General features: G+C 39.2%; 1 protein-coding gene across 6 annotated transcripts in view; it reads right to left on the bottom strand.

Annotated features, from left to right (window-relative positions):
- Nucleotides 1–13,627: 13,627 nt before the first annotated feature.
- The window catches only part of YLPM1 (YLP motif containing 1), a 39,505-nt gene continuing 26,301 nt past the window's right edge, over nt 13,628–26,831 (bottom strand). For 3 of the 6 annotated variants that reach the window (XM_061463598.1, XM_061463599.1, XM_061463601.1), the window contains exons 13-21: nt 26,627–26,746; nt 26,184–26,360; nt 25,902–25,985; nt 25,565–25,648; nt 23,978–24,064; nt 21,584–21,635; nt 16,351–16,481; nt 14,399–14,577; nt 13,628–14,030 (exon numbers count right to left, since the gene is read on the bottom strand). In XM_061463598.1, coding sequence (XP_061319582.1) covers nt 14,431–14,577; nt 16,351–16,481; nt 21,584–21,635; nt 23,978–24,064; nt 25,565–25,648; nt 25,902–25,985; nt 26,184–26,360; nt 26,627–26,746 — 882 coding nt within the window. In that variant the 3' untranslated portion in view covers nt 13,628–14,030; nt 14,399–14,430. The other 3 variants (XM_061463600.1, XM_061463602.1, XM_061463603.1) reach the window with 3 other exon arrangements.

Below are 26,831 nucleotides of genomic sequence, written 5' to 3'. Positions count from 1 at the left end.
ACAATGGGGGTAGGCACTCACCTACTGCTGACTCAGCTTCCTCTTTAAAAGCATACATCCTTTCCTTCCCTCTATTCGCGTTTCTGTAGTGCATGCAAAAATCCCACCCGTAACTGTCTCCTCCGGGAACGATTCCTCGGGGCTATCCTTTTACATTTCCAACCGCAGTCATACCCCATCCACAGAAATGCAACCAGTGCACGCTTTGCTGCTGAACCGCAACAAAGCACTGAACGGCGCTGCCTGCAGGCCGCTGCTGTCCTGAACAGGGAGATGCAACCACGCCAACTAAGCTGGCGAGGCTCCGAGAGCCCTTACGAGCTCACCTGTGTTATTACTTCCCAAAAGAGCCCTTATGACTCGTGTACAGCTAATTAGACCTTGAAGTTACTAGTGAGTGTTCATCCCCTTTGCCAAAATAGCTCGGGGAGAAACTCTGACAAGCAATAAAACATAGAATCATAGAATAGTTAGGGTTGGAAAGGACCTTAAGATCATCTAGTTCCAACCCCCCTGCCGTGGGCAGGAACACTTTACGCTCTGGTTTCTCTTTGCTCCTGCTTGACTCGGATCTGTTTGCAGTGACTGAACCAGCCCTAGAAGATCCCAGCTCAAGGTGTTTTTAAAAGTCATCTTCCCTCAAATACACACCCATCTTGGACGTGTATTTGGCATCAGGGCAGCTCTCTCCAGCTAAGCACCCTCTGGTGAGCCCGTGTTCAGTAACATTTGCTGACCCATTATATGCGCTGGAAGGACTAATTACACAGGTTACAGCAGACAACTACTACAGCTCCTGTGGCACAGATCCAGCACTGCTTTTCAGCCAGCCTGGAAGATGCCCTTCCTCTGACCACACAGATCTTCAGACACAGCGCCACTCCAGGGGAAGCTGAAGCGATGCACAGGGAGACTGCAGGTTAGCCTCAAGGATAAAGCTCCGTGCGGGCCCCCAGGACAGACTGGTAGGTCTAGCTCAGAGCAAAAGCTTTTTCTTCTTGCATACCACGAAATTTCATATAAGCATGATGGATGGCGCAGGGGATGGAAACTGGGGAGCGGGGCTCTGCCAGCTTCAAAGCTGCAGCTGGTTGAGCTGTTCTTCCCTTGACTTCAGCAATAAAAAGCTGTTTTGATGAGACAGTGGCAAAGAGCCCCACAGATAGGGCTGCACTCTCCCCTTCTGGGGTGCCCCAGCTGACCAGCCTGCTCGCGGCAGCTCAGGTGCAACCACTAAAGGTTGGGTGCAGAGACGAGCAGGGTGGAGAATCATGGAATCAACTAGGTTGGGAAAGACATTTAAGATCAAGCCTGGCAATTACCCTAGGACTGGCAAAGCCACCACTAAACCATGTCACTGAGGGCCTTGTCTGCATGGATTCTGGACACTCTCAGGGACAGTGGTTCCACCCCTTCCCCAAGCAGCCTGTTCCAATGCATGATCACCCTCTCAGTGAAGAGATTTTTCCCAACATCCAGTCTAAACCTCCCCTGGCGCAGCTTGAGGCTGTTACCTCTTGTCCTATCGCTTGTTATTTGGGAGATCAGCCACCTCCTGGCTCCATCCTGTTTCAGGTACTTGCAGAGAGCAGTAAGGCAAGGTCCCCCCTGAGCCTCCTCTTCTCCAGACTGAACAACCCCAGTTCCCTCAGCCTCAGAAGACTTGTGCTCCAGGCCCTTCATCAGCTTTGTTGCTGACAGAAGGGAGATGTCTCACTGGGAGCTATGACCACACAGGGTAAGCACAAGTGGGCACCATGACAGGGAGACCATTGTGTATCCCAGGGGCTTTTGAGGGACATAGTTACTCTAAGCAAGGGTGCACAAAGGAGGCAGATGATAGTCAGCCTCTGCTGGAAAGTGAGTGCAGACTCGCCTCCACCACCCAAACCCAGCAGCTTGGGTGGGGACAATGATGTTCATCTTGGAGGGGAGGCAGCTTTGGTGGGAGATGGGAGAGGCAGGCTGCCAGGAAACAAGCACATGTGTCTGTGCACAGGCAAATATCAAACAAGTAAATCTGTTTTTGAAAGGGGTTTGATCTGGAACATTTGAGAATGGCTGTTCAAGTAATGCCAGTGAGAGCTGCGCTGTCAACCTCAAGGGCAGGCAGATTTAGGTCAACCCTTAACACACGTGAGGATACGGTCCATATTTATACACTAATTCCTTCTCAGCTAACTGCCCAGGCTGCTGAGCAGCAGGTGAAGGCCCATGTCATTAAGTCCCTTGTCATGAACAACTCTTTTATTGGTAACATACAAACATTCTAAAGACCTAACATTTGAGATATTTTGTATTTTCTCCTTTTGAGACGACTTTCAGCATTGTTACAGTAAGCAATCACACCTGTCATCAGCCTCTGCACTACACAGATCATAAATACGCTTTCCAAAACTAGTAATTATTTTTTTTTTATCACTAAGCTTTTGGTTAAAAGCTCTTAGGGTAATTTGTATTTTGTGCATTAGGGTCAAGCACCATTCTTGGTTTTGCTATTCCAATAAAATGGGCACTATAGACATTTTTTGTGGCTATTTCCCATTACCTACTAGGCAACTCTTAATGATACAGCATTAAGTCCAATTGGCGTGAGGCACATGGCAGGTTCCCTGCTGGTGTTTATTGCTCAGGCTTTTATTGTTTTCTCCCCTGTTGTTCTACTGGATCAACAAGGGTTGCTCTTAAAAGCACCAGCTTGTACCCAGCAGAACCAATCTTTTTGTCTTATGGCAATCATGGAAAATATGCAGCTAAAAGCAAGTGGTGAAGTGAAAAGCTGGGAGTACAGAAGACACAAGATAGAGGAAAGAAACCTGAAAGTTCAAGGAAAATATTTTACTGGATTTCCCAAAGCACGTATGTGTCATCCGTAACTTTACACAAAAAACAGAAATTGTAAAAAAATACTTTGTATTATTTTAAAAACTCTAAGTGAAATACCTGACAACATGTATGTATATATACATATCGATACATCTCTACATAAAACCCATCCTCATTTGGTTCTCAGAGAGCAAGCACAGAATGTCCATCAGCTTAAGTAATTATTTTCCATTTCTAATTTCCAGGCCGGAGACTAAGAAACAGTAGAAATAAGGTTGACTTTTGAAAACACCATGAATCCATGCTCAAGGGAAAAGTTAGGCCAGTCCTACCTATCCCTGCATCTACTGAGTGTCCATGATTGGCTGCGCAACCTGCGTCAAATAAAAACAATTACAAAGGCTGTTTTCAAATAACACATCTTAGGAAGAGCAGCTAGCTACAAAAAGACAATGTTTAGAAACAGTATTTGTAAGAGCCACAGTGCTCTCCTCTCTGGAGCAATCATTACAAAGCAGAGTATCATCTACCTATGCTTAGAAATGCTCTGGGCTGCAGCTGTGAGCACTGTGCCAAGCAGCAGAAAGCTGTATCTTCCCAGCTCTGACAGCTGGCAAGCCAGAGACTTCTTAGTTTCTTTTGTGGAGGGCCATGCCCATAGCATGACATTTCCAAGTGAGCACAGAACAGCGGGGGCTTCTTACTCGGCAATGCACTCTTCAAGTGACTTCTGTGCAGAGCACAAGCCCCTGTGCAGCGCCCAGAGCCCCCGCTGCTGTTGGAGCTTAGGTACAGCTCTTCACTATGTTTCATTTCGTCATGCTGTGATGTCAAACAGACCATTTATTCTGCAGCTATTTCTCATCCCTGAGCTTCAAAGCATTCTCATCTTTGTTTCTGACCAGATTTTTAATGAGCAATGCTACCCCAAAGACCTGAGCAATCTTTGCAGGAACTGGCAGCACCTGGAACTTGGAAACACCGTCCCTGTAACAGCCTAGTCAGTGAAGGTCTCCGTATCCATGACACATGATTATGGCTTCCCAAGGCTGTAACGCGCCAAGCAAAGCCAAGGCAGGAAACAAAATCCTTGCAACCCTTCAGCTTACTCATAAAGATGACTGTATTTAATTTTTTAGAAGTAATTATTTTTGGACCAGTGGTTTTTTAGCAGCTACTGCAGGGAAGACTGCAATGGCACAAAGCATGTTTGGTGCCAAACAAATTGCTGCTGTGTGAACTCTTGAGCAGCTGACACAAGACTCAAGTCCTTTCTCTCGAGTTGTTGCAAGCTGGTTTCCATACAACTGCACTGCGTACAAAAAGATAGTAAATTCTTTCCTTTACTCACTCAGGAAGACCAGTAGCCACCCTTTAGGCCAACAGCCTACGGTCTGCCTGCATCAACACACTCATACTGAAGCCCACCATTTCCTCACAGTATTGATTTACTCAGACGACCAGAACACCACCATTTACCCCCAGATTTACTGGTTATGCAAAAGCAAGTTTAGCTTTTGACTGCATCATAAACCACAGGACAACATTTATGTGGGAATACCCTAACTTCAATTCCCAAGATCTGTTTCTTAACAAACAATAAATATTAAGGCCTCAGTTAGCCAGTGGACTGGCAGTTACCACTCAAAGATCTCACCTCTCAGTACTACTGTATGGCCTGTTATGTCAGCCACAGCCAACCATCAGCCTCAGAGCCATCCAGCTGTTCTTTCTGCGGAAGTTGTTCTCTGGGAATTAGTGCAATTGCAGCAGCAATCCTTTGCAGAGCAGCTCCTCTCTTTGCAAACGATGCTGGGAAGCGTGCAGGTGTTCCCCAGGAGCACAGCACTGGCATCGCCCAAAAGCAGCATGTAATGTCCCGAAAGTCCCTTCAGAAAAGTTTACGGGCCCTTGCATAGTCCCTGCGGGATGCTCCAGTGATCCGAGGATCTTGCTAGCTCAGCAGTTTGCAAAACTCAGTTCACTGTCTCACAATGCTTCTCCTGAAAGCCTTCTGGTGCTAGTTTTATTGTCTTTATTCAGTATAATATTGAATGGCCATGTGTTTGCAAGCATTCAGTGGCTTTTCCACTGGGTATAAACCATAGAGTTAAAAGCCCCAGGCCCAGAATACAACAATGCACACTGGAAGCTAAAGTTGAGAAAGGATTCTCAAACATATAACAAGAGAGCTGGGGGAAGACGAAGGCAGAGAAGCTAGACAAATGCGAAGTACTGTAGATATAACTGATAGCATGCAGGTGTAAAACAGAAACCCATAGAAGTAATGGAGTAATGATAAGGCATGGTGTTACCAAAGAAAAATACATAATCAGGGCCTACATGTGAAAGATCTACATACAACAGCCCTAAATCCTGGTACAAATAAAGGAGCACTAAGATTAATAGGGATGAAGGTTTTACACAGATTCCTTTCCAATGTGTATTTTCTTCATAAGCCATTTAAACAGAACTCCCTGCCGTAAGAACTCATTTCTGCACTCTTAAGACTTAGCACACAGCATACATATGACCATAGCACTGCTTTGGACATTGACCATGACCCAGCATATGAATCCGTACCATAGGCAGTTAAAAATGACATGCGATTCGTCCACCATCCCAAATTAAGTGTAGTATCCCTCTAGCCCACCTGCAAAATGGAAGAGGACTGACTCATGAGGGCAAACCACTAGATAAAAATCAAGTTAATTAGTCTACGAGAAGTCGTAAGGTGATTTCTGAGAAACTTCACTGAAGACATGCATCTTTGTGCCATTCCCTCTCTGGTAACAGGGCTTATCTGCTTCACATTAACCGTCCAGAGCTTGGCTCAGACGCATCCCGGGTGCAGGACGGAATCCCTGTGTGTATAAGGTTCAAGGGCAATATGTCAGAGATGCTGCTGGAGGTAGGCTGCTGCTTCCAAAAGCAAAACAGCTCTTAAAATAAACCAAACCCTGTGACAAAGACATCACAAAGAAAACACCCCAGCTGAACAACAAAACCCCAGTTGGTAACAGTGTAAGTCAAAAAATGGTACCTAATTGCTACTGAACATCTTTTCCCCAAGATCACCAAAAGCAGCATTTTAAATATTGTCCTGTTTTCAAAACCTTTGTCTTATCACAGTTAGAAAGTCAGAAAAAAAATTAGAATAACCGGACAGTGAAAGCTGAATTCCAATTCTTACTTTTTCACATGCATTTCTACCTTTTTAGAGTTTCCAAAATTTCCTAGAACACTGTCCAGTCTTGATTCTGCTGCCAATTTATATCCTGTTTGCCAGGGAAGATGCTGACTGGATGTGTATTTGTAAAATCTTTTACTAACATTAATGAATTTAAACTCAGTGCCATTTCAGCGCCATTCATCTCAGAGGTTTTCCTTCTCCACAGCTCGTGTATCAAAGGTAGGGAACAACAAGACGAGTAATACTGAAAAATAAAAGCAACCTACATATTGCAGAAGGTTAATGTCTCTACAACACACAGACTTGATCTGTGCATTCTGCTGTCCTGAACTCTGTACTCACCAGGTCTATATAACTTGACACAAACATAGAGGAAAAGAAACAATCACAGCAAAGACTGTAACCTGAAAAATCGCAGTGCAGAAGGCTCTGGAGGCCACATACAGGTCTTAAATCCCTGCTGGGCTGGACTAATCCAGCTGGAGAACTCAATGTAAAGGAAATTGATTTCAGCATTGCACATTTATTTAAGTTTTATATAACATATATATGAGGTGCATTACACATTTATTTGTGATCTGCGCTAGAAAATGCAGAAAAAAAAGATGCCCATTTAGGTTAATTATCACAAGGAGAGAGAGGAGCACATTATTTGTCTCTCCTGTATATCAAGGCTAACAAGTAGCTTCCACTCTTGATGCCAGTTCCCTCATCTTGATGCATGTAGCCAAGGATAAATCAAGCTAAAAGGAAATGCCACAATATTCCTGAAAAAAGAAAATCAATGTGTGCTACGAGAGAAGCTATATGTCTTTATCTTAGAAAGGTAAATCTCCTAATCTGGAAGAACCAATATACTGAAGTCTCAACTGATATCAAACTGCTGCAGAAAGAGTATGTTCCAAGGCAATGACACTTGAAATCAATCCCTGTGTGAATAAAAACACCCAGATAAAGAACATACACCAATAACACTCCTGCAAAAAATGTAGTGACCTCACCACCAACCCAGGACGTCAGCTATGCAGATTTGTAAGTAATGTGTCTTTTTGAAGTCCTGTTTCCCTAGGCATGGTAAAAAACTGTCCATGAACAAGAACACAGCTTCCATATTTCCTATTTACAGAACTTAGCACCAAAAAGGTCAGACAAAGAGAAGAAATGTCTGAGTGGAGAGAAATTTTGCAATACTCCTTGAGAAAGACAATATCTATGAGATTGCTCAGCTGTAACAGACACTGTCGAGGAACTTGTCTCCAAAACTCTGACTGCACCAGATGCTGCTGCATCAGAGAACGTGGTGGAGAACAGCTCTTGAGAATTCTCTTGAGAGCCATGGCTTTTCAACTGAAATTCAAGACTATGATTTAAGTACAGAATCCAAGAAACTCTCAAAGCAGAGTGCAAAGTGACAACATGATACAGTCAGCACTTTGGCGTTCAGCAAAACATAAAATGTGCCAGTCAACTTTTAGACAGTCCTTTTCTTCAACATAGCAGCACATTGTAAGTCTAACTTAGGAACAAGAGAAGGATGTAAAACCACAGGATTGAGACAATCTCCTACAAACCAGTACTGGACGCAAGTGACAAAAAAGGAGGAGATGGAGAAATACTTATCAGTGAAGGTCATGGGTTTTATCAGTTCCTCAAACTGACCCAAAGCCACACAGTCACTTCTGGTTTTACTGAGGTAAATATAGCTTTTTAGTCAGATTTTTATGCTGCACCAAGTTCATCGTCAAGTAGCTGGTACAGTTGTGCACTGTTAGCTTACTACTAGCAATGCAGCATACTCACCATGTTAGTGTCTCTCCACAACAGATTTGTAGACAAATTGCCTAAAGGGTATTTGAATATTCTTCTCAAGCAACATCTGGAACGTACGTACTGCAATGGGGCTATAACAGACAGACTTCTAAGTACAAATGAGGAAGTTTATACCCAAGTTTATGTTAGGGCCATCTCTTCAGCATTACAGCAGATTCTTTCTGCCTTCTGGGAGAAGGGAAAGGAGATACCAATCATTATATTCCTAACAAAGGAATATGTAGATTGTAAACACCTTGAAAATGGTATTCACATTCCTCCTTAACTATGAAGTATCTACCGCAAAATGTGCAGTAATCATATCATACATTGCGCAAACCTGTTCAAACCATTCCCATTAGAGCTTGAAGTACGTTTCTTTGTGAGAGCATCTCTGATCAAGCTGAAGTTCTGAGATTTCTTAGCCAGAGTGAAGTTAGTGGGTTATTCTATCAGAAGTATCTTTAGTGCTTTGGTTTGGGTATTATGTTTCTTCATTCCAAGAGGAAAAGGCAAGACATTCAATAAGAAACCATGGAAGGTTTCAGAAGAATTATTTCTTGCTATAATATATTTAAAGACTCTACAATCCAAAAGCAGCTACTATCACCTTAAATCCCATTTTCCATTAGACGTCAGCAGTTGTCAAGCTTTTTAGCAGGATATAAAAAGACCGTTTAATTTTGATGCCCCTCCTTAAGGCAGAAGATCTGGATTGGTATTTATGCAGCATGTAAGTTCAATGGGGCACAAAACCTTGACTGTGGGCCGCAAGTGATACACTACACAGTAATGCAATGCTGATCCATGGAAAATTTTTCCACAGAAAAGTGGGCACACTTTCTTTCACAAAGTAGAAGTTAATGGTTTAAAACTGTACCAGGCAACATAAAAGAAAAAATAATAAAAATTAATTACAGTGGAAACAATTTCAAGCTTTTTTCTCCAGTACGATCCGAAGTGAAATCAAAACTTTAGTGCTATATGGTTGTCATTACCTGAAAAATCTTGATTTCTGTGCCACTCTAATTGAAGAACACAATGAGATCTGCTATTGGACAAGTTAATCTGTCCACACCTTCTTCAAAGAAAGGAATTTGGCAACTTCAGCTCAAAGGAAATGGAAAATCAAAGCCTCAAAGAATAGCAGTGAATACTCATTGTTTACACAAGAGTTCTGAGCACCCACAGATGAATAAGTTGAAACAGTGTAGGTGTCTGCTGGTAAAGCTGTGTTTTCTGTGATTCAAACAATAATACAGTATTCTCCAAAAACAGAAGCTACATGTTGAAAGGCCAGTACCTGGATCAGCAAGAGTGATCAAAGGGAAGTTTTACTACCTGCATCAGACTTACCAAACAGACTAAAAAGATAACTTTAAATGTTGCTTAAGATACCTTGGTGTTCACATAAAGTGTTGTGCCAAATTGAAGTCACTGTCTGTATTACCTACCTGTCACAACAAACATTGTTTTTTTATGTTTTAAGGCCATTTACACACTGAAGCAGTGAAGAACTGCCGCTCTGTTCCCTTTCTGTGCTGATCCCAGAGAAATAAAATGTACTTTTAAATCACCCTTAACAGACATTTTCAAGATGAACTGCTTTCTAAATCTGCTTGCTCAACTGTACTTTTGACTTGCAGACAAAAATGGTTTTTGCAAGGAGCACTGCAATTGTAATTTCTCTCCAAAGACAGCAACATGACAGGAACTGGTGAAGTGATAATAACCTTGCAGTCTTCAAGTATTCCCCTGACAGTACTAACTGTTCAAACACAGCAAATTCATATATCAATATACTGGCCACAGCAGACAGTTCACATGCCATCCAAACAAAAAGCATCAGGGATTTCTTGCATAAAGCTGAACACCCAATCATGCATCTGTATCTTGACTAGTTAAGGAAACAAACTTTTTCTTTGAACACACATACAAGGGAAGCAGTATGGAGAAATATTTGAATGACTGACATGCCAGAGCATAAGCCCTAGGGAAAGGCCTCCCTCCCAAAGAGATTCCAAGAGTTCCACAAGTCAGAAAAATATTAGGAAAAGAAAAACCCAACCTGTGTTATTTCCACTTAGGCAGCTTTAAGGTTTTGCATATTCAAACCTTAAATCCTACAATTCAAAAGAGACCAGAGTCTCCTGACTAGAAACCTAACACAGAATGGAAAACATAAGCAACTTCAAAACACTCTTGTCTATTCATTTCCAGTTAACTTGCTGTACTCTTTTGGTAACAGTACTTGTGCTTACCTGGTTTACACAAAACCATGAATAAAAGAGCACATTCTGCTTCCAAACAGTATTAATCAGCTACAAAGTGAAAATCTACTTGAATGAACTATGGTCATTACCAATTTTCCAACCTACATGCATGAGGAAGAGTTAAGGCTCCAGGCTGCAGATCCAATACCATGCAAATCTGGAAGTGGTAGAAAAAGACATTGCAATTACTGGGACACTCCACAGGTAAGAAAAAAAACCAGCTTCACTGTGAAGAGAGTAACCTTGAGCAGAAATCAGAAGAGGTAGTCTGCATTCCTTTAGTTGGTTGGAGGATTCTGACTCACATCTGTAGTAACAAATGAGCAGAAGAGGGGAAAAAAAAAAACAAACCCCAACTTTGATTCAAGTTTTATGAGAATAAAGATGATTGCCATAGAGACTCAAAATAGAGAATTGTACCATTCATATTTTAAACTCTAGGAAATTTCTGTTCTTTCTCCTCTAATTTCTACTATGAGAGGCATAATAAAAAGGAACCATGTATGCATCAGGCTTCCTGAGGATTCAGACCATGTGAATGTACCACAGGCAATGAAAACTTTCAGTACTGTTTCCCCCTTCCAGCCCATGTACCTGGAGTTAACAATACTCCAAGGGAGTTTGTTCCTGGGTTTCAGTTCAGTCAGCTCACAGTTAGCTAGCTGTATGCTGACAGAGAAATTAGGACCTTCACAGCAAAAAGCACAATTTGCCTCCAACCCAGATCAACATTTTCTTCAAGTCCTGAGGTATGGCCAGTACTATGTGGCCTTCCAAAATTTTGTGGCAGCAATATTAAGAACTAAAGGCCACAATCTGCTAAAGGAAGTTGCGTTCAAAGGGCATGAAAAGATTCATCACAAAAGCTGCATTAAATAAATGGTCAAAGAATAATTTTTCTTCTGGCAACAAAAAAATTTGTATAGGTGGCAACAAGCTGCCACACAGGCTGAATTACTTCATTCCTTTGAAAAGGATTCTCAGAGTGTTCCAATGATGTTGAACTCTCAAACTGAGAAAAACTGATTTTGGCTGGTAAGGTCATGTTCTCTCTCATTTAAAACCACACTGGTGACAGTATTCTTCCGCAGAAAGCATACTTTATAGTGTGATTTGTGAACCACGATTCTTCATAATTTTTAAAAATTCAACTGGATTAGATGTGGCCTTTCTTGGGACGGGTTACGATATTAGATTCAGAGTAATCTTACAACTGTACTTTTCCAATTCAATCTCTCATAAAGAGTTAGCACAACTGCACGCATAGTGACAAACTGATCATTACCTGAGAATGCTGGATGCATATTTTCCTGTTTAGCCTTCAATGAAATGTGTGTATTCATTCTGTTCAGCGCTGTGAAATACTCTACTGTCAATATCACTGAACAGATGATGAGTAAGAACTAAATCAGAATCAAAACTTACTGGATTCTGTAGCAAAGGATTTTCCAGACAAGCAAAACTACTAATCACCAACCTGACCACAAACCAAACACAGGGTTACCTAGCTATTCTCAGTCTTGTCAGCGGCAATGATGAATTTTTCCTTTTTGCTCCATTTCTTCATTCACTGAAGGTCTACAGTATGTAGAATCTGTTACAGGTTGTAGTTTTGGCATCAGTTATTTTCTTTGAGAGGCACTCCCCATCAAGCAGATGAAGACTAACCTGCTAAACATTCAAACCAACTGAAAGAAACAGCATGATGTTTCTGTGCTACAGAAATGGAAACAAGTTCTGAACTTCAGTAAGCCAGGAAAACAACAACAGAATGCAAGCCCTTCGGCCTGTTCTGATCAAACAGCCAGCTACAGTATGTTTTCGTAACAGAAATTTTGCCCCAAACTTGAAGATTCATGCATTTTCAGTCTGCTCTCATCAGAATAAAGCATAACTTCATGTGTGTTCTCTGTTCATCTCTAATTCTACATGCACCACAGAACAAGCAGTGTGAACCCTGTGGGTGTTGTTTGCTAAAATAATTTTCAAAATTGTTAAAACCAGTAAACAATATGATCAGTTCTGTCACACACCTTCTATTTGCATGCTCCAGAAGTATCATTTAGCCTGGAAAGGAAAATGTTAGAAAAAGATCTGGTTCTGTTGTATATCAAAAATACACACACACAAAAAAATTGGTTCTTAGGAGTCAAGAAACAGCATCAACTCGTAACAATGGCATGCCACAAGAACTCCAGTTTTGTTACAGACAACTGAGGATAGACTGAAACCCATTTTACACGTACCTGAGAAAGTAAATTCTCCAAAGTGAAGCTTGCCTGATTTCCACAGCAATACACAATACTGATTTTTTTTGTTAACTAAGTGTCCTTTTGTCAACAATTCTCAGCCAGAATTCATTTAAACATTTAAAAAGAAAGCATATATGCTACATAATACTATGTATACACTGAAAATGCAAATTTTTAAAACACTGCATTCAGGGAGCTTGATTTCTTGTATTTAACACACTCAGGGCATAACACAAGATCAGCTACTCCCCTCATTTACTGAAAAGCTTTCAATCATGCACCAGACAAGGCTGAGAAATATCCAATAAATCAAAACATCAGAATGGCAAACAAAACCATCTACTAGCACCATAGCTCTCCTCTAACAGCATGAACTACCACCACGCCAGAGCGAATTGATTTACCAACCTAAATGCAAAACACAATGTAATCACTCAGCAGAGCAACAAGGAATAACACAGAAGGTAATTCAGGACTTCATTTTCTTCCCTCATAAAGATCACGAGAAAAAATTCAAATATGTTTGGATTTAAACACCTTGCCTGATTACAACATTGTTTACACAGAGCGTTTGCTTCAAAACCTGAGAGGACAAAAAGTTTTCATCAGCAAACCTGATGCTGTGCGGAGGTGATATACCAGAATCTATGAAGAGTCTGTACCACTTCTAATAGCAGGGACTGCTATTCATTTATCCTTTTTAGCTAAACACATTTATTAAAGGAATAGAAGGGTATAACTTCTGATCTTTGTTGCTTCTTTTAACGATGTTTCTCTATGAGACAGGAGACTCGTGAATGGAATGAAATACCCTGATAGGGATCAATGCTGACTAAAAGACACAGTAAGATCAAAACGAATTTTCTAGACTGCCCTCCAGAGAACTCAGTAGCACCTGTTTTTAAGTTGAGCATTAAAGAAATGTTTCTCATACATTACTACCTTGAGTATTTCAGAGCCATCCAATATAATTTATTCTCATACAACAATAGAAATTTGATGTAATTGAGAAACTAGGATCCAAAAAATAATGATCATTCCAGCTCTCCAAGAAGAACAAGAAGGGTATGGCTCCTAAAGGCCAGCAAAACCTGGGCCTTAATGGAGCTATGAGAAGGAAGAGCAGGTGATAAACCTAGAAGACCATGCACATTCCAGAATATAAGCAGAGCACTTCTTCCAGGTGAGGACGATTCTGAGCACTGTCAACATGTGAACACAGACCACATGTAAAATGTCAAACAAAAACCATGCTATATGGTCCACCCAGAACACCAAGTTTATAGTGAAATTTATTGTTCTGCTTCCTAATACAATAAGCTACAAGGTACATACAGTATAAAACGAGAACAGCCACAAAGCAAAGGTGATAAACATTCTGTGATGGTACAGTGAAGGTAATGTCTGTCTAACCCTTCCATTTTATTCCACAAACAGCAGCTAAAACTACTGGCCCTCCCCCTCCCTCCCCTCCAAAAATATTAAAAAGTAAACTGTCTCTCTCACTTAGGAGCAGTGGGATGCGCTGTTTTTTTTTGAGGGCACTGGTTATCTGCCAATATCTCAAGAAAAACTGATGAAACTAAAGTAACGAAGACAAACTGTGAAGGTGGGAGTGACATGACCCATGCAAGATGCTCATGACACCTTGGTTCACCTCTCCTCAGAGCAAAAGGCCTGCAAAGAAAGCAAAATTTTGTTACACCAAGTGAAACAGCAATGAATGCAGTCAGTGTTAAGATACAGCAAGCCAAATCTGAATTGGACAGGACAGGACTTGACTTAGACACACAGCTAAACTACTCTTCTAATGAAAACATAATCTTCCTGCTGTTAAGGTTTGGAGACTGACAGCTGACAACCCTTTTATGTTTAGGTGCTGTACAAAAGGGTGCAGATTGACATGGCCACAGCTGACATCTACTATAATCAATAATCTTGTCTGGGAGAACTCTAACAATGACACGAACTACAACCTCATCTCTTAAAAAAAAAACCCTAAAACCCATCAAGGCTATGAACAAGCAGGAAGACTGAATACTTACCTCAAAGGCACAAAATTCATTTAACCACTTTTTCATATATACTTGGTGCGGTTGAGGGCTCTCTCAGCAAGATGACCGCTTTCATCTGTTATCTTCTCCCAATCTGTTTGTCCAACAACAAAACCAATGGCTCTTTTCCTGTCTGCATCTTTTTTTTCTTCTAGATCTGCCCACCGCACCTATGGAGAACAGACTATCAGTAGGACAATCTCTTAAGAAATCCTGAGACAAGACTAGGTTTTCCACTGCAGATAAGAGTACAAGAATTCTAATTTGTACTCATTTTCCTTCAAACATGTAAGTATTAACTTGTTTTCCAATGGGTAAAGGTGGAAACTACACCAGTAACATTATTGTTAATTGAGTATCCCAGGTGTTCCATGGAGTAGAAAAAAAGGTACAGTTAATGAGTCTTTTAAATTTCAATGCTATAATTCTGAGAGCTGAAGTGTAATTATTACAATTATTTCTTTGTTCAAAGCAATGCTTTCTGCAGGAAGAATGATTGAAGATTCATTTAGCATCTTCATCTTCTGTACAACCTGTCTTTCAATTGCACAATGGAAACATCTAGAAGATAACTATAAAACTACAGAACAGTGTTAAAGAGCAACTCGGCAATGAATGAGGGACAGCTTTCTTCTCTACCTCCTGTGATACATTTCTTTACACTAAACTTCTTTCTTTACACTAAACTCCTTCATTCATATGTTATTTCTCATTTTTTACAGCTGCAGCCATCTCCTCTGTGGCTCTTCATGATAATGCAGATCACTTGCATGCATTCTGTTCAAACATATACGGCCACTCCTTCACCCACAGAGCCATACACCAATGGGAGGGAACGCAACAAGGAGAAGGAGTGAGGAAGGTACGTATGATGAAGGGCTAAGGTGCTGACACTCAACTGGAACACACTCTTGCAGGACAAGAAAAAATAGTAAGTGAAGGAGGTCTTCCTTGACATCCTGATTAGTCCCATGCCAATTTGTTACTTGTTGTTACAGCCTTACCACCTTTCTGCCAGCACTCTCCTATTCCACAGATTGGATTTCTCCAGGCGTTCCTGCTGATAAGCCATGTCTGCTTTCCTCCACCATTACTTCCTCTGCCTTAGCACCTCCGTTTTTCCCATGCGCACTGTCCAATACTACCTATGTTTTCTATTTGACATTACAGCACAATAAAAAAGCCCAAACACGGGCACTGAACTCGAATTACTTCTAGTGGCAAAAGCTGCTTTGCCTATTTTGGAGGGGAAAAAAAAAAAGAAAGAAGTACTACCTTTTCCTATTATGTTACCATCTTCCGCTATGTTTTTTTCCCTTTTTTTTCACAATGATATTTGAAGATGTAATATTTTGTGTTCAGAACAGAAGTACATTTAAAGTGGTTGAAGCCAATTTCTAACACGCCATCTCCCAAGCTTTATGAAGGAGGTAACATCTACAAGACTTAATTACTTTAAAACCTACATAGCTGATACTTTCTTCAGTTGAAGAGCAACGTACTGTGCCTACTTATTACAAAACCTAACTAAAACACAAAAAAGCTTAATAAAAACCATCATTTTGTCTTAGAATCTGCACTGTATATTACACCTTTATCACAAAACATACAGCATATGAAAAGGACTCTACAGATTGCTCTGAAGCAAAGTGCATCATCTTCCCCAGCAAGAAATGGGATTTACAACTCAAACAAAGTGTGTCATCTTCCCCAGCAAGAAAAGGGATTTACAACTCCTCACTTCCTTGTAATTAATCTGTTTACCTCTGGAAGACCCTAATCTCAAGAATATTCCCTTACAGAATCTAAGGCAACAGCAAAATGAAAAGTGACTCACTGAAACTGCCATATTTATAGATCCTGAATGACTTGATAAAAACCCTTTTTCACAAAGACTGTTAAGTGATCATATACAGACAGTAAGTAATTTGAAATTTTATTACCCTTTTCTTTCCAGGTTCAGAAGCACGTGTATCATAGTCATCTGGAAGCTGTAGATAATCTTCCATTCTGCTGGCAATTGCTTCCCAATCACGTTTCCTTTTAGTGCCAGTCCGCAAACCATCCAGCTTGTCTGAGAACAAACACAGAGCCTCAGAGTTAAAGGAGAATTTTTTCTATTATTCACACAAACAAGACGAAAGTGGAACACTTTTCAAACGAATGAGCAGAACTTGTATATCCAGCTTGTCTTGACAGGTAGAATGATGAGAGTTGAAATAAACTAGAGAAGACTCAACATCATTTTCAAGTTTTATTGATATTTCACATTAAATGTGTGGCAATAACACTCAGGCTCATTATTTGTATGAGAGAGAAAAGCTTGCTTCTGGATGTTCACACTGTATGGAGTCTGTCCTTACAGGTACAACATAGCCGATAGCTAGGAACCACAGATCCACCTTTCTGTATTTGAACACAATACTAAAGCTGTAGCAGTTTTCCCAAATTTGGGGTTTAATACTGTGTCAAACATGGCATACATGCAGTATCAGGGAACAAGTGACGATCATATAATTTAATGCCATAACAAGTTTTTGAGCTACTGGCTTTGCTAAACAAAAAGCTCCTTGGAAACCTTGATTCTTCCCCCTCCCATCTTTCTTATTCTCTCCACACAACGAAAAACACGCTCAAAAAAAATAATCATCCAGGACTGGAAAAAATAATCTTAGAATCTTTTGTTTCATGGTGTAAGAGGTCAGTCATGAATATCTGAGCAGTACATTTGTCCAACAGTCATCATTTTCTTCCTTTTCTCATTGAACCGATAAGGCATGAGGAGAAACAATTCCATTCCTAGGTTCTAAAATTTTGTTCCTCTTTGGACACTTATTTTCAGTGAAAAAACAACACCTTCTTGAAATTATGCGGCAAACTGCTTTTGGAAAGGAGATGAAGTATTCACTGTAAGATTACAAACAACAAAGCATGAAAATGAAAAAACGGCTTTACAAGTCAAAGAAAATCCTAGGTTTTCTGTCGACGTACCATTTTATAAGTCAACAATTCAAGTATATGTAGAAAGAATACTAAGCTTGGCAGTTACGTTCTGTAAACCATTACCACTGATGACAATAACATTGCTCCAGAAGTCACTGATATAATAATATTCCCCCACAAAAGGCTTCAGGAATAAAGCAAAGCAGTGTATTTTCTGGACAGAAGAGGATGCTCAAAGGTATGTATCTAAAGAAGCTCAATTCAGAGATGAGTTTTTCTACTTAATATGTGAGAAAAAAGAGTAACAACGGAGATAATGTAAGGCAATGACGATGTAGAAATGCTAGCGTAATTTAAATACCATAAATGAATGAAGTAATTTCTCCCTCACACAACTCTAAAATTTTAAAAGCCTTCGCCTTTGCCCTGTTTTCCTGTAACGGATACAGAATTTTTTCTAAGAAGACATTTTAAACCACCTCTGCCTCTTAAAAAACCCAACATTTAAGAAAACTCTGCAGAATATTTGTATGTGTGATATGATATCTCCTTACACGATTCAGTTAAAGGTTTTTGTGCTCTAAGCAAATCTGCCAAGTTTAAAGCTCAATCTCCACAGAAAGACGGCACTCCTAGAAGATAAATTGATCATACAACATTCCTCTGTGACTCCAGCTTGTAATGTACGTGCACTGTTCCTCTGTATTACTCTCAGATCAATCAGTATAGATCACTCGGAGCATAAGGGTTTTCAGAAAAAGTAACATTGAAAAGATGAGCAACAAATGCATCGAGGAGCATTTAGGAACACAAAACCCTGAAACTTCAGGAGCTCTCTATTGGCAGGTATCTGTACAGCAAGGCAACATGCTATGATGCGTTACCATCATTAAGAAATGCGCAACTCTCAAACATCAATTCAGGAGTTCAGGAGGCATTCAGAGTATAATGTTCCCCTCTGCCCCTTTTTGTCACTGCTACACAGAACTTGTTTTAAAATGTCATCTCCTTCCATGTTTAAAGATTGCCTTTCCAGAGGCATCTGCTTCCACCCATATTATTGTGGTTCAAGGTTTGTATGCCTTGCAGTAGACACACTACAGAAACGTCAAAAGCCTACTACAAAGCATTATTTCAGAATATTCTTTTCTGAAAATGAGACAAGGTGTCATTTTGTAACAATGGTGCTCGTGAATATTTATGGCAGATAATTATTCTGTGTTAAAACCACCAAACATCATTTTACCATTTCAATTTTAAAACCAATGAAGCAGCAGCATTTCTGAAAACCAGCAGAACTTAACAACTCACCTTTGGAATTTTAATAATAAAGAATGTAGCTGACTTAATGAGCTCCTTCAAAAACTAAATGAATCAATCAGGTAAATTTTTTGCTCTTCTTATACAAAAGTCACCAAGTTTTATGTGAAAAGTTATTTGCATTCTAGAGCAAATTTTACAATGGTATCAGAACTTGATCTATGCCACAGCTCATTTCTCCTATCCTGCAAGTTTGTAGAACTTGCCACTAAGCTGCACCTTGAAACAGAGCATTAGGCTAAACACTTGGAATATAGTCAAATTTTTAAAATGTGAGTCCATTTCTGTAAATTTAAATACAAGAACTGATGTGCACTATGCCCTGAGACAGACCAGTGATTTGCAGACCAGGTTTAGAATAATAGCATGTCTGTGCAGCCACAACACATAAGGAAACGATATACCACACACACACTCGGAGGAATACATCACCCCTGCCAAAGGAAATCGAACTAAAGCAAGAGCTCCGGGGTGTACAGTATGGTGACTACCATAAGTCAGCATTGCAGCTGAAGAACTGAAAATTTGCAGACCTTTTCTGAAGCTTATTACAATCAGTAAGATCTTATTGTGCTTTCCTGTAACAACATCTACACAGAAAGAAAACAAAAAGGCAAAACAAGACTTAGTGTTGTTTTTGGATTCTGCACTTGTATCATCTCTGCAAATGTGTGCCCTCTGGAGCTAACGCAATAGACCTAATGGCAAGGCCAGTTCCCGAGAAATAACTCAACTTTGGAATAACAAATGCATACCACAGTTTACATGCCTTTCAGGAAATAATTTTAATTGGTCATCTACAACAAAGCCTTATTGTGAATTAAATATAATAATTCTTACTCAGACCGCAAGTGCTTATAATGCATACCTTGGGCTAAAAGTTGCCTGCCCTTGCAGAGCAATTTTTTGAAGAAACAGCATTCATTACATAGGAACACACCTGGCTCTTTTAAAATGCATCTTCTGTCAGAATTTACTTTTAATCTATAGTTCTATATATTTATAAAAATTAATCTAGAGGGTAGCTATAAAAGTAAAATTGTGAAGACTGATGTAATAAAAAGACCTTCTCAGCACCTGTATCTGTGTCTTGGCAGCATGCTAACATCCAGTTGGTTAATGGAGTTTGATTGTTAAAGGATTATTGCAACAGCCTTGCAAGTAACTTACTTTAGCAAAAATTCACTCTGCTGCTCGCTCCCCATTTTATATTTAAGTGTAGACCACATAAAAATCCTGTCTTTTATATTATGCAGTTTTCATACGGAAAAAAACGCAACACAGTTCTTTATTTGTTAGCAGTATTTAATCATGAGAGAGGTAAATTTTGAAAGCTATCTGTAAATTTCTGCTGCAGTCACAGTCTCCCCATTGCTAGAAACTACACATAAAACTTAAAATCTTTTTAGAACACATCTGAATCCCTGTGATATTTGTACAGCGGATGGGGATGACTTAAGGTTCACCATATGCAGTGTAACACATCTGCTCCTACTACTCAGTATTTAAAGGAGTCCGTGTTATCTGGAATACAACACAATGTATCAGAGCATTCTTCAACAATGCAGTTTTCCAGTACTGTGATTTCATACATAACTGGAGGGATGAGGGGTGTGTGAGGGGGGAATCATTATAAACTTAAGAAATAATTTTAAGATATTAAAACAATCAACACTTAAAACAAGAATGCAGAGCAATCCTGAATTAATTCTAACTGCCTAGCTGTTTGATATACTGAATCACTGAGTACAAGGTTCCTCTAGTTGTAATGCAGGTGCCACAATGTCAGTGTATCCCACAAATATTTAAAGGACTTAAAAGAGAGCACAGCAGCAGAAAAGATGGTGCAACTACGCAGCTAACGGTAAAAGATGAAAGGCTGCTTTATGCAAGCCAGAACTTCTGATGATATTTCTATGGTGCAGTTATGATTTTGGTTATTAAAAGCAGTGATAGACAGTGCTGTGCCACACATGCAGAAACAAACCTCAAAATGTTAAGACATGCTGCATTCCATTCAGATATTTGTTACTTCTCATGGACAAGACAGAAAATAACAGTTTTAATCAGATTTAATTTTAATTGGTAAAATCTTCACTTGGAATCATTACTGCTCAGAGAAACAAACAAACAAACAAACAAAACCCCAAACCGAACCTGATCATACTGACTAGAAACCCTTTTCCTTGTGCACACCTTCCACCACAGCCATGGTTCATGCACTTCTGTCTGAAAGCCGCTTTTGACTTTGACAGAATCCTAATAATAGTGTGTGTAACACAACCAGCAACACTAATCAGAGCAAAAAGTGCAGCAAAAATAGTGCCCTTCTGCTCCTGGAAAGTCCATTTTGCATCCTCCTAAGAAGAATTCTAGTACTCTCCTGGAACTGAAAAGCATAACAAAGTTTAACTTTCCAATACCAAGGCCTAATCATTCAGAACCAACTTCAAAGCACTAGTTCATCCTCACACCCATCAATTTTGCAGAGTGAGAAGCATCTTCAATATATGTCTTCAAGAAAGTAAAAAGTTGCTGATGACATTTAGGCTTGAAGAAAGGGATGCAGTGTGAACAGGAATACAGTGCAATGTAAGTTGACTTTGTATTTCATAATACAGAAGAGATGAACAAGGAATAGAAATACTGCTTTTTAAAGACAAAGTACTTTCCTTGAACAAATGGAAGAACATTGAGTATATAAACCAGCAATGGTTAGAAAGTCATAATTCCTTTTCCTCTGGCAGAAGACAAATTCCTTTTCTGTATAGATGCTTTTGCATTTTCAAACACATGTATGAGATCAACACATTTATTTGTCTTTGGTAATGAGGCACAATAAAAACAAAAATTCAGGTTTTGCAAACATCATCAGATACCAACTAGAAGAAACAGGAAAAAATAAATACCCACCTAGCTTTGCCTCAGAAGTGTCCATCTCCCATTTGCTTTTCGGAATGTAACCCTAAATCATACACAGAGAGAAGCTCGGAGGATTAGAGAGAGACACACATGCATATCACTTTTGAACTGGAAACAGCATTATAATGGGAGCTTAAGGTATTTCTTTCTGTAAGGCACAATTCTTGTTATCAGATGAAGGAAACAAATTACTCAGTATTTCAGAACTTCTGCATCCACTTCCCATTCAATGATTTTAGCAGCCCTTGCAAATCATTGAAAAAGTGCTGCCCTCTGCAAACAGAGAACTCTGGAATGAGTCTAACAGACGCCAATGGCACTGGGCGCACAGTTACTATATGATATTATCCCAGGTGGCAAAGTTACTGCAACACAACTTATCAAGCACAAAGTATATTCAAAGCTCTACAAACACAAATGAAAAGGTTACCGTGGTCACCAGTATTTAAGAATATATTCCCAGATCTATTACACACAAGCTTCACTGAATCCTTTTGAAGAGACATGCTGAATTCCTGTATCAGTGGTTAGCCCACAACTACACAATATTCTTTTTTCTTTAATTAGTTTAAATAAGAGCACCTGCTGAAACACTAAGATTTAATTATAATTTTTTTATTTTAAAATAACCTTCTTAGCTCAATGATTCCTTTAAAAAACTTTTTCCCTACAAATAATGTCATCATGGTCTTTAGGCAGTTTATTCCTTGTCGATTAGCATAACGATATTAAATTTGGCAAAAAGGTATTTATTTAAGACAGGTTCTTGTTACGTTCTAATTTTATACTCTTGGACAAGTAAATCCTTACTGAGCAACCCCATATAACTCATTTCAGCTGTTCAAATTTGGTATAAAAGTATGTTTCTCTACAAACACATAAAAAGCTCAGCGTAATGAAATGAAATCCTTGTCAGAATTTCATTATTTTAAGAATGGTTTTTAATAGAGGGTGAAAAACTACTCTAGAAAATTTCAACAATAAAACAAACAATCCACAGACCAGCTTTATTACACTAACTTCTTTTCTGCTCTACTTATTTGCCTCCAATGTGGTAAATACATACGTGTACTTGTTAATCCTAAATCAGAGTGTACTGTTCCAGACATCTTCACTGCTTGAGATTATGTTCAGCATTACTTTTCCAAAATCCTTGAAAAACCTTTTTTCTATCAAGTATGTATCAGTGACTTGAGATTATCAGATTTCTGTATTTTATTGGTTTTAATCAAGTCTGTAATTAATACAAAGATGGTTTGTGCTGTAATATTTCCTTGTAACAAATAAAAAACCTTCATGTATATATGCATACCTATACTTTTAAACCAAGTTGCCCATTAAAATTTGCCCAGAAAGTTTACACCACAGCTAGAAGCCTGTATTGAACAAAGTGATGTGTGATACACTGGTGAGAACACTAAGTTAAATGCATCAATAATTCATACCATCAAGCACAGAAAAGCAAGAATTGTCTGAATGCTAGAAGCAACACCATGGGAGTTGATAATAGCAAGAAGAGTGACTTTGATGGTGTGAAATAGCCTACTGTGTGCTGAACCTGTAAAATTCTGGTCCTCAGATAGGATAAGAAAAAATTCAGACTTCATCCTTTGGTACAAGACTCCAATAAACAGGAAGTAAACAAAAATGTCTGAGATGAGCAAAGTCCTTTTTGTTGATGGAAATTTACTATTCCTCAGGAATGGCAGTTTAGAAAGCAGCTGAAATACCTGGTTGTGGGAACCAGGGTTTGACACATTCAACTCATCATGCATTGACCAGCTGCAGCTCCAGCACATACCAAGAATCCTTTGGAAGCCTTCCATAGCCTTTTAGATACATACCTAAAACCACCAGCCTTCAGGGCAATTCTCTAACCATCATTTATCCATGCAACCTAATCTCTCATCTTGGAAACACCTACTGACAAAGTCAGTGAGCCTCGGCAGAGAAAGCATTCTTCTTCATAACTGTTGTCATATATTGTGACAGTCTCGAAGAGCTCTTCAGACATGTGAAAGGAAATAAGCTAAATTTATCTTTGCCCATTCTTCCCATCCCTCACTTAAGTGTAATTCTTGAATAACCTGGAAGACAGCACTAGAGTGTACTGCAATTTATAAATGTCTGTAAGAGGCATACTGCTGCACTCCACTGATAATCCTGTTTGTGGCATATATGCACAGATTAGTAAAAAATTCAGTTAAGAATAACATAATTTAACATTAAAGTTCTCCTAGAGATTTTTAAGGAACAAGTGACTAGAAATGTGTGCATTAAGATTGCACTGCTAAGAGTGGCAATGGGTTGGCATTTATAAAACTGAGATTCTCCCTCAGACACATTGACAAACATTTCATTAGAGATGGCTGATGTATTTCCTACCAGTTCACTTTCTTCCTCCTCTGTTGTATCCTTCTTGTCTTCTTCTTTCTGGTCTTCAATATTTGCATCAAAATCCTCCATCTCCACCTGTTCCGAAGCATAAGCACAGACTTACAAGGTGGTGTTTGAGTTCTAAGTATTAAATTTTTAGATTAATATCTAAAATTAATAATAGAATAACTAGAAAATTCCAAGTTCAACTAGAAGAGAGAAAAAAAAAAAGAAAACAATTCATCTTGGAAAGTATGATGATGCAATATATATGAATATTGCCTCCATTTTGGCTTCCCTCAGAGGCAGGCTCCCCTCTAGCTACAGTGTGTCAAACTGTGTGGGAAAGTAGCAACTGTTTATTTTCTTCCTTCACATGCGTTCTTTGTGCTGCCAGCATACATAACAGTAAGATACTTCTCCTGCTTCCCACACAGTCACATTTCAAAACCTGGAATCTCAGAAAAGAATCCTAAGCTTGCCATTTACACATTGTTGGAATGGCCCCCTAATATCCCTAAGACTTCACCTTTAATATATTTAAATATTACAGCAAAGAATAATAAGCAGAGTTTAGCATAATAAAGAAAACGGATGCTTTAAGATAACACATCTAACCCTGCCCAATTAATATAACACCTTCTGGGATCCACGTCTCTGATGGAGATTCATGTGTATACTGTGGAATACCTAAAACTCTTCAAGTATATACAGTTCTTCATACAGTTAGTAATACCTTGATGCACAAAGTAAATCCAAAATCTGACTTTCTCTGAGTCTGCTTAAGATCTGAGCTTTTTGCTGTTCCCTTAAATATTGCCATATTCCATCATATAGAATTTGGAGATTCAAAAATAACCTGCTGTCATCATGACAAATTGCAAGAGTAAACTCTCTTCCTACTTCAGCAGTTCATTAGTTCCTATGGCTATGGCACGAGCTGTTCTGACAGCTACTTGCAGCTATGGTACATTCATGGTAACATATGATTAACATGCTAATTTATTCCCAGAGCTCCTGAAACATCTGCCAAAGAAGAATGCAACAATACAGAAAACTGACACACCAAAGACACACATCACAGAAAACTCCAAATGGAATTAAATGGCAGCATACTTCTACAGCATCATCTTCTGCTACATGTTATTTCTTTCTTCATTCTCTGCTACAGGTCCATATTTCTCAAAGCAGGGACCAAAAGGAAGTCAAACCTATTAATCTCCTTATTTTATCTAACTAATACCTCAAATTATGATCCAATTAATCCAGTAACCTGAAAAGAAGTACTGAGTTTCATCTGAGAGAGCAAAGATCCTCTTTTAATTCATACTAAACAGTTGCTAAGATCAAAGTGGCTTCAACTCTTGCTCAGATGCCTAATCCTGGGCTTCATAAAGGTGATAAAAAAATAACATGTACCTTCATATTTAGGTAGTTAATAAGAATAATGGAATACACTTGTCTGACACACAGATTCTGGCTTTCTACAAAGCCAAGTATAACTGTCTTGTTGCAATCGTACCTTTCACTGCTCTGTATTTTCTGTATGGTCACATCTACATAATTTATAATTTTAACAAACACAGAGATTCTCACCTCTTCAATAGCAGCATCCTGCAATAGAGAACGAATGTCAAGACGCATCATATGACGTGGTGCTGCCTCCCAGTGATCAGACATCTAACAAGAAACAAACAAAACTGAAGCATCTCTAAAAATGTAACACATTCAGTGGACAATCTGGTTTCTGATCATGAACAAGATGTATCTGTACTTCAGTAATTTCAATCAATCCCATGAAATAACTATGAGCTCTTCTTAGAGGAAAAGTCTAACCATTTACATAGTCTAAAGGAGGTTTGCAAACAACAGCCAGCCTGAAAGCACAATGAAACCTATCATTAATCCAACAACTCTGTATGTATACAGTTACCCTGCTGATATCCTTTAGCTTGCGTCCATGAATATTCCTCTTGGAACATGTCTGGTTATCTGCACTCATTTCAGCTAAGTACACCTAGAGAGAGAAAACCAGTATTAGCTCTTTTTTATTTACCTGGTGATAGGCTCTGCAATTGTACATTCTAAGAGAGTTAAATTTGTAAATGCAGACTACAGAATTTTTCCTGAATGTGGGAGGGACTCTGCATTCAGAAGTTTAGAAATACCAGAATATGGGTGCTAGCAAGTTCAAATGCTTTATAGGCTCCATTACCTCAAAACCCTTGGTTTTTGCAGCACTCCAGAATTGTTCAAAGTGTCTCACTCTATCATTGATAGCATCAAGGATTATGAAGGGGAAGAAGCCATCATCCAAGGTCTTTTTGAAAGTTTTAAACATGCTGGTACGATAGGTCTCTTCCATATCAGCTTCATATTCATACTCCATCACCTTTATCGAGGACAAAAGCATTTAAGAAAGAGGACACTTATGTTCAACTGCTGAATGTCATAACCACCAAATACACTGGTATGCAAAAAATACCTTCTGGGTCAACTTTTCAGAATACTGCCCTTAGGTTACATTGAACTGTTCTGAAAAAACAGGCCACCAACCTCTGCACTCATCCAGAGCCACATACTGTAATTCTTACTGCCACTGTGCTGTTCCAGAATGTCTTATTTCTTTGTCACGATAAGCAAGCAAATTAAAAGTACCTTCTTTTTCACTTTTTTCCCTGTATCTGGGTCTCTCTCTTCTTTTTCCACTTCAGTGATAAAATAGTCATCCAGGCTGAGTACTCTTGGTGCAGGCCCTCCACACTCTACTTCTTTATCCTGGGAAGAAAGCAAAAAGAAAACATATATTATTGTTGAAATATTCCATTATGCTACAGAGGATCTTCAAAACACTTTTAGCATA

Source organism: Pezoporus flaviventris, unplaced genomic scaffold (genome assembly GCF_033815535.1).
Source record: "Pezoporus flaviventris isolate CSIRO_AGI_PZ_B2104156 unplaced genomic scaffold, CSIRO_AGI_Pfla_v1 ptg000036l, whole genome shotgun sequence".
Taxonomy (NCBI): Eukaryota; Metazoa; Chordata; class Aves; order Psittaciformes; family Psittacidae; genus Pezoporus; species Pezoporus flaviventris.
Note: the sequence above shows the minus strand (reverse complement) of the source record. Positions and strands in the feature narration are given on the sequence as shown.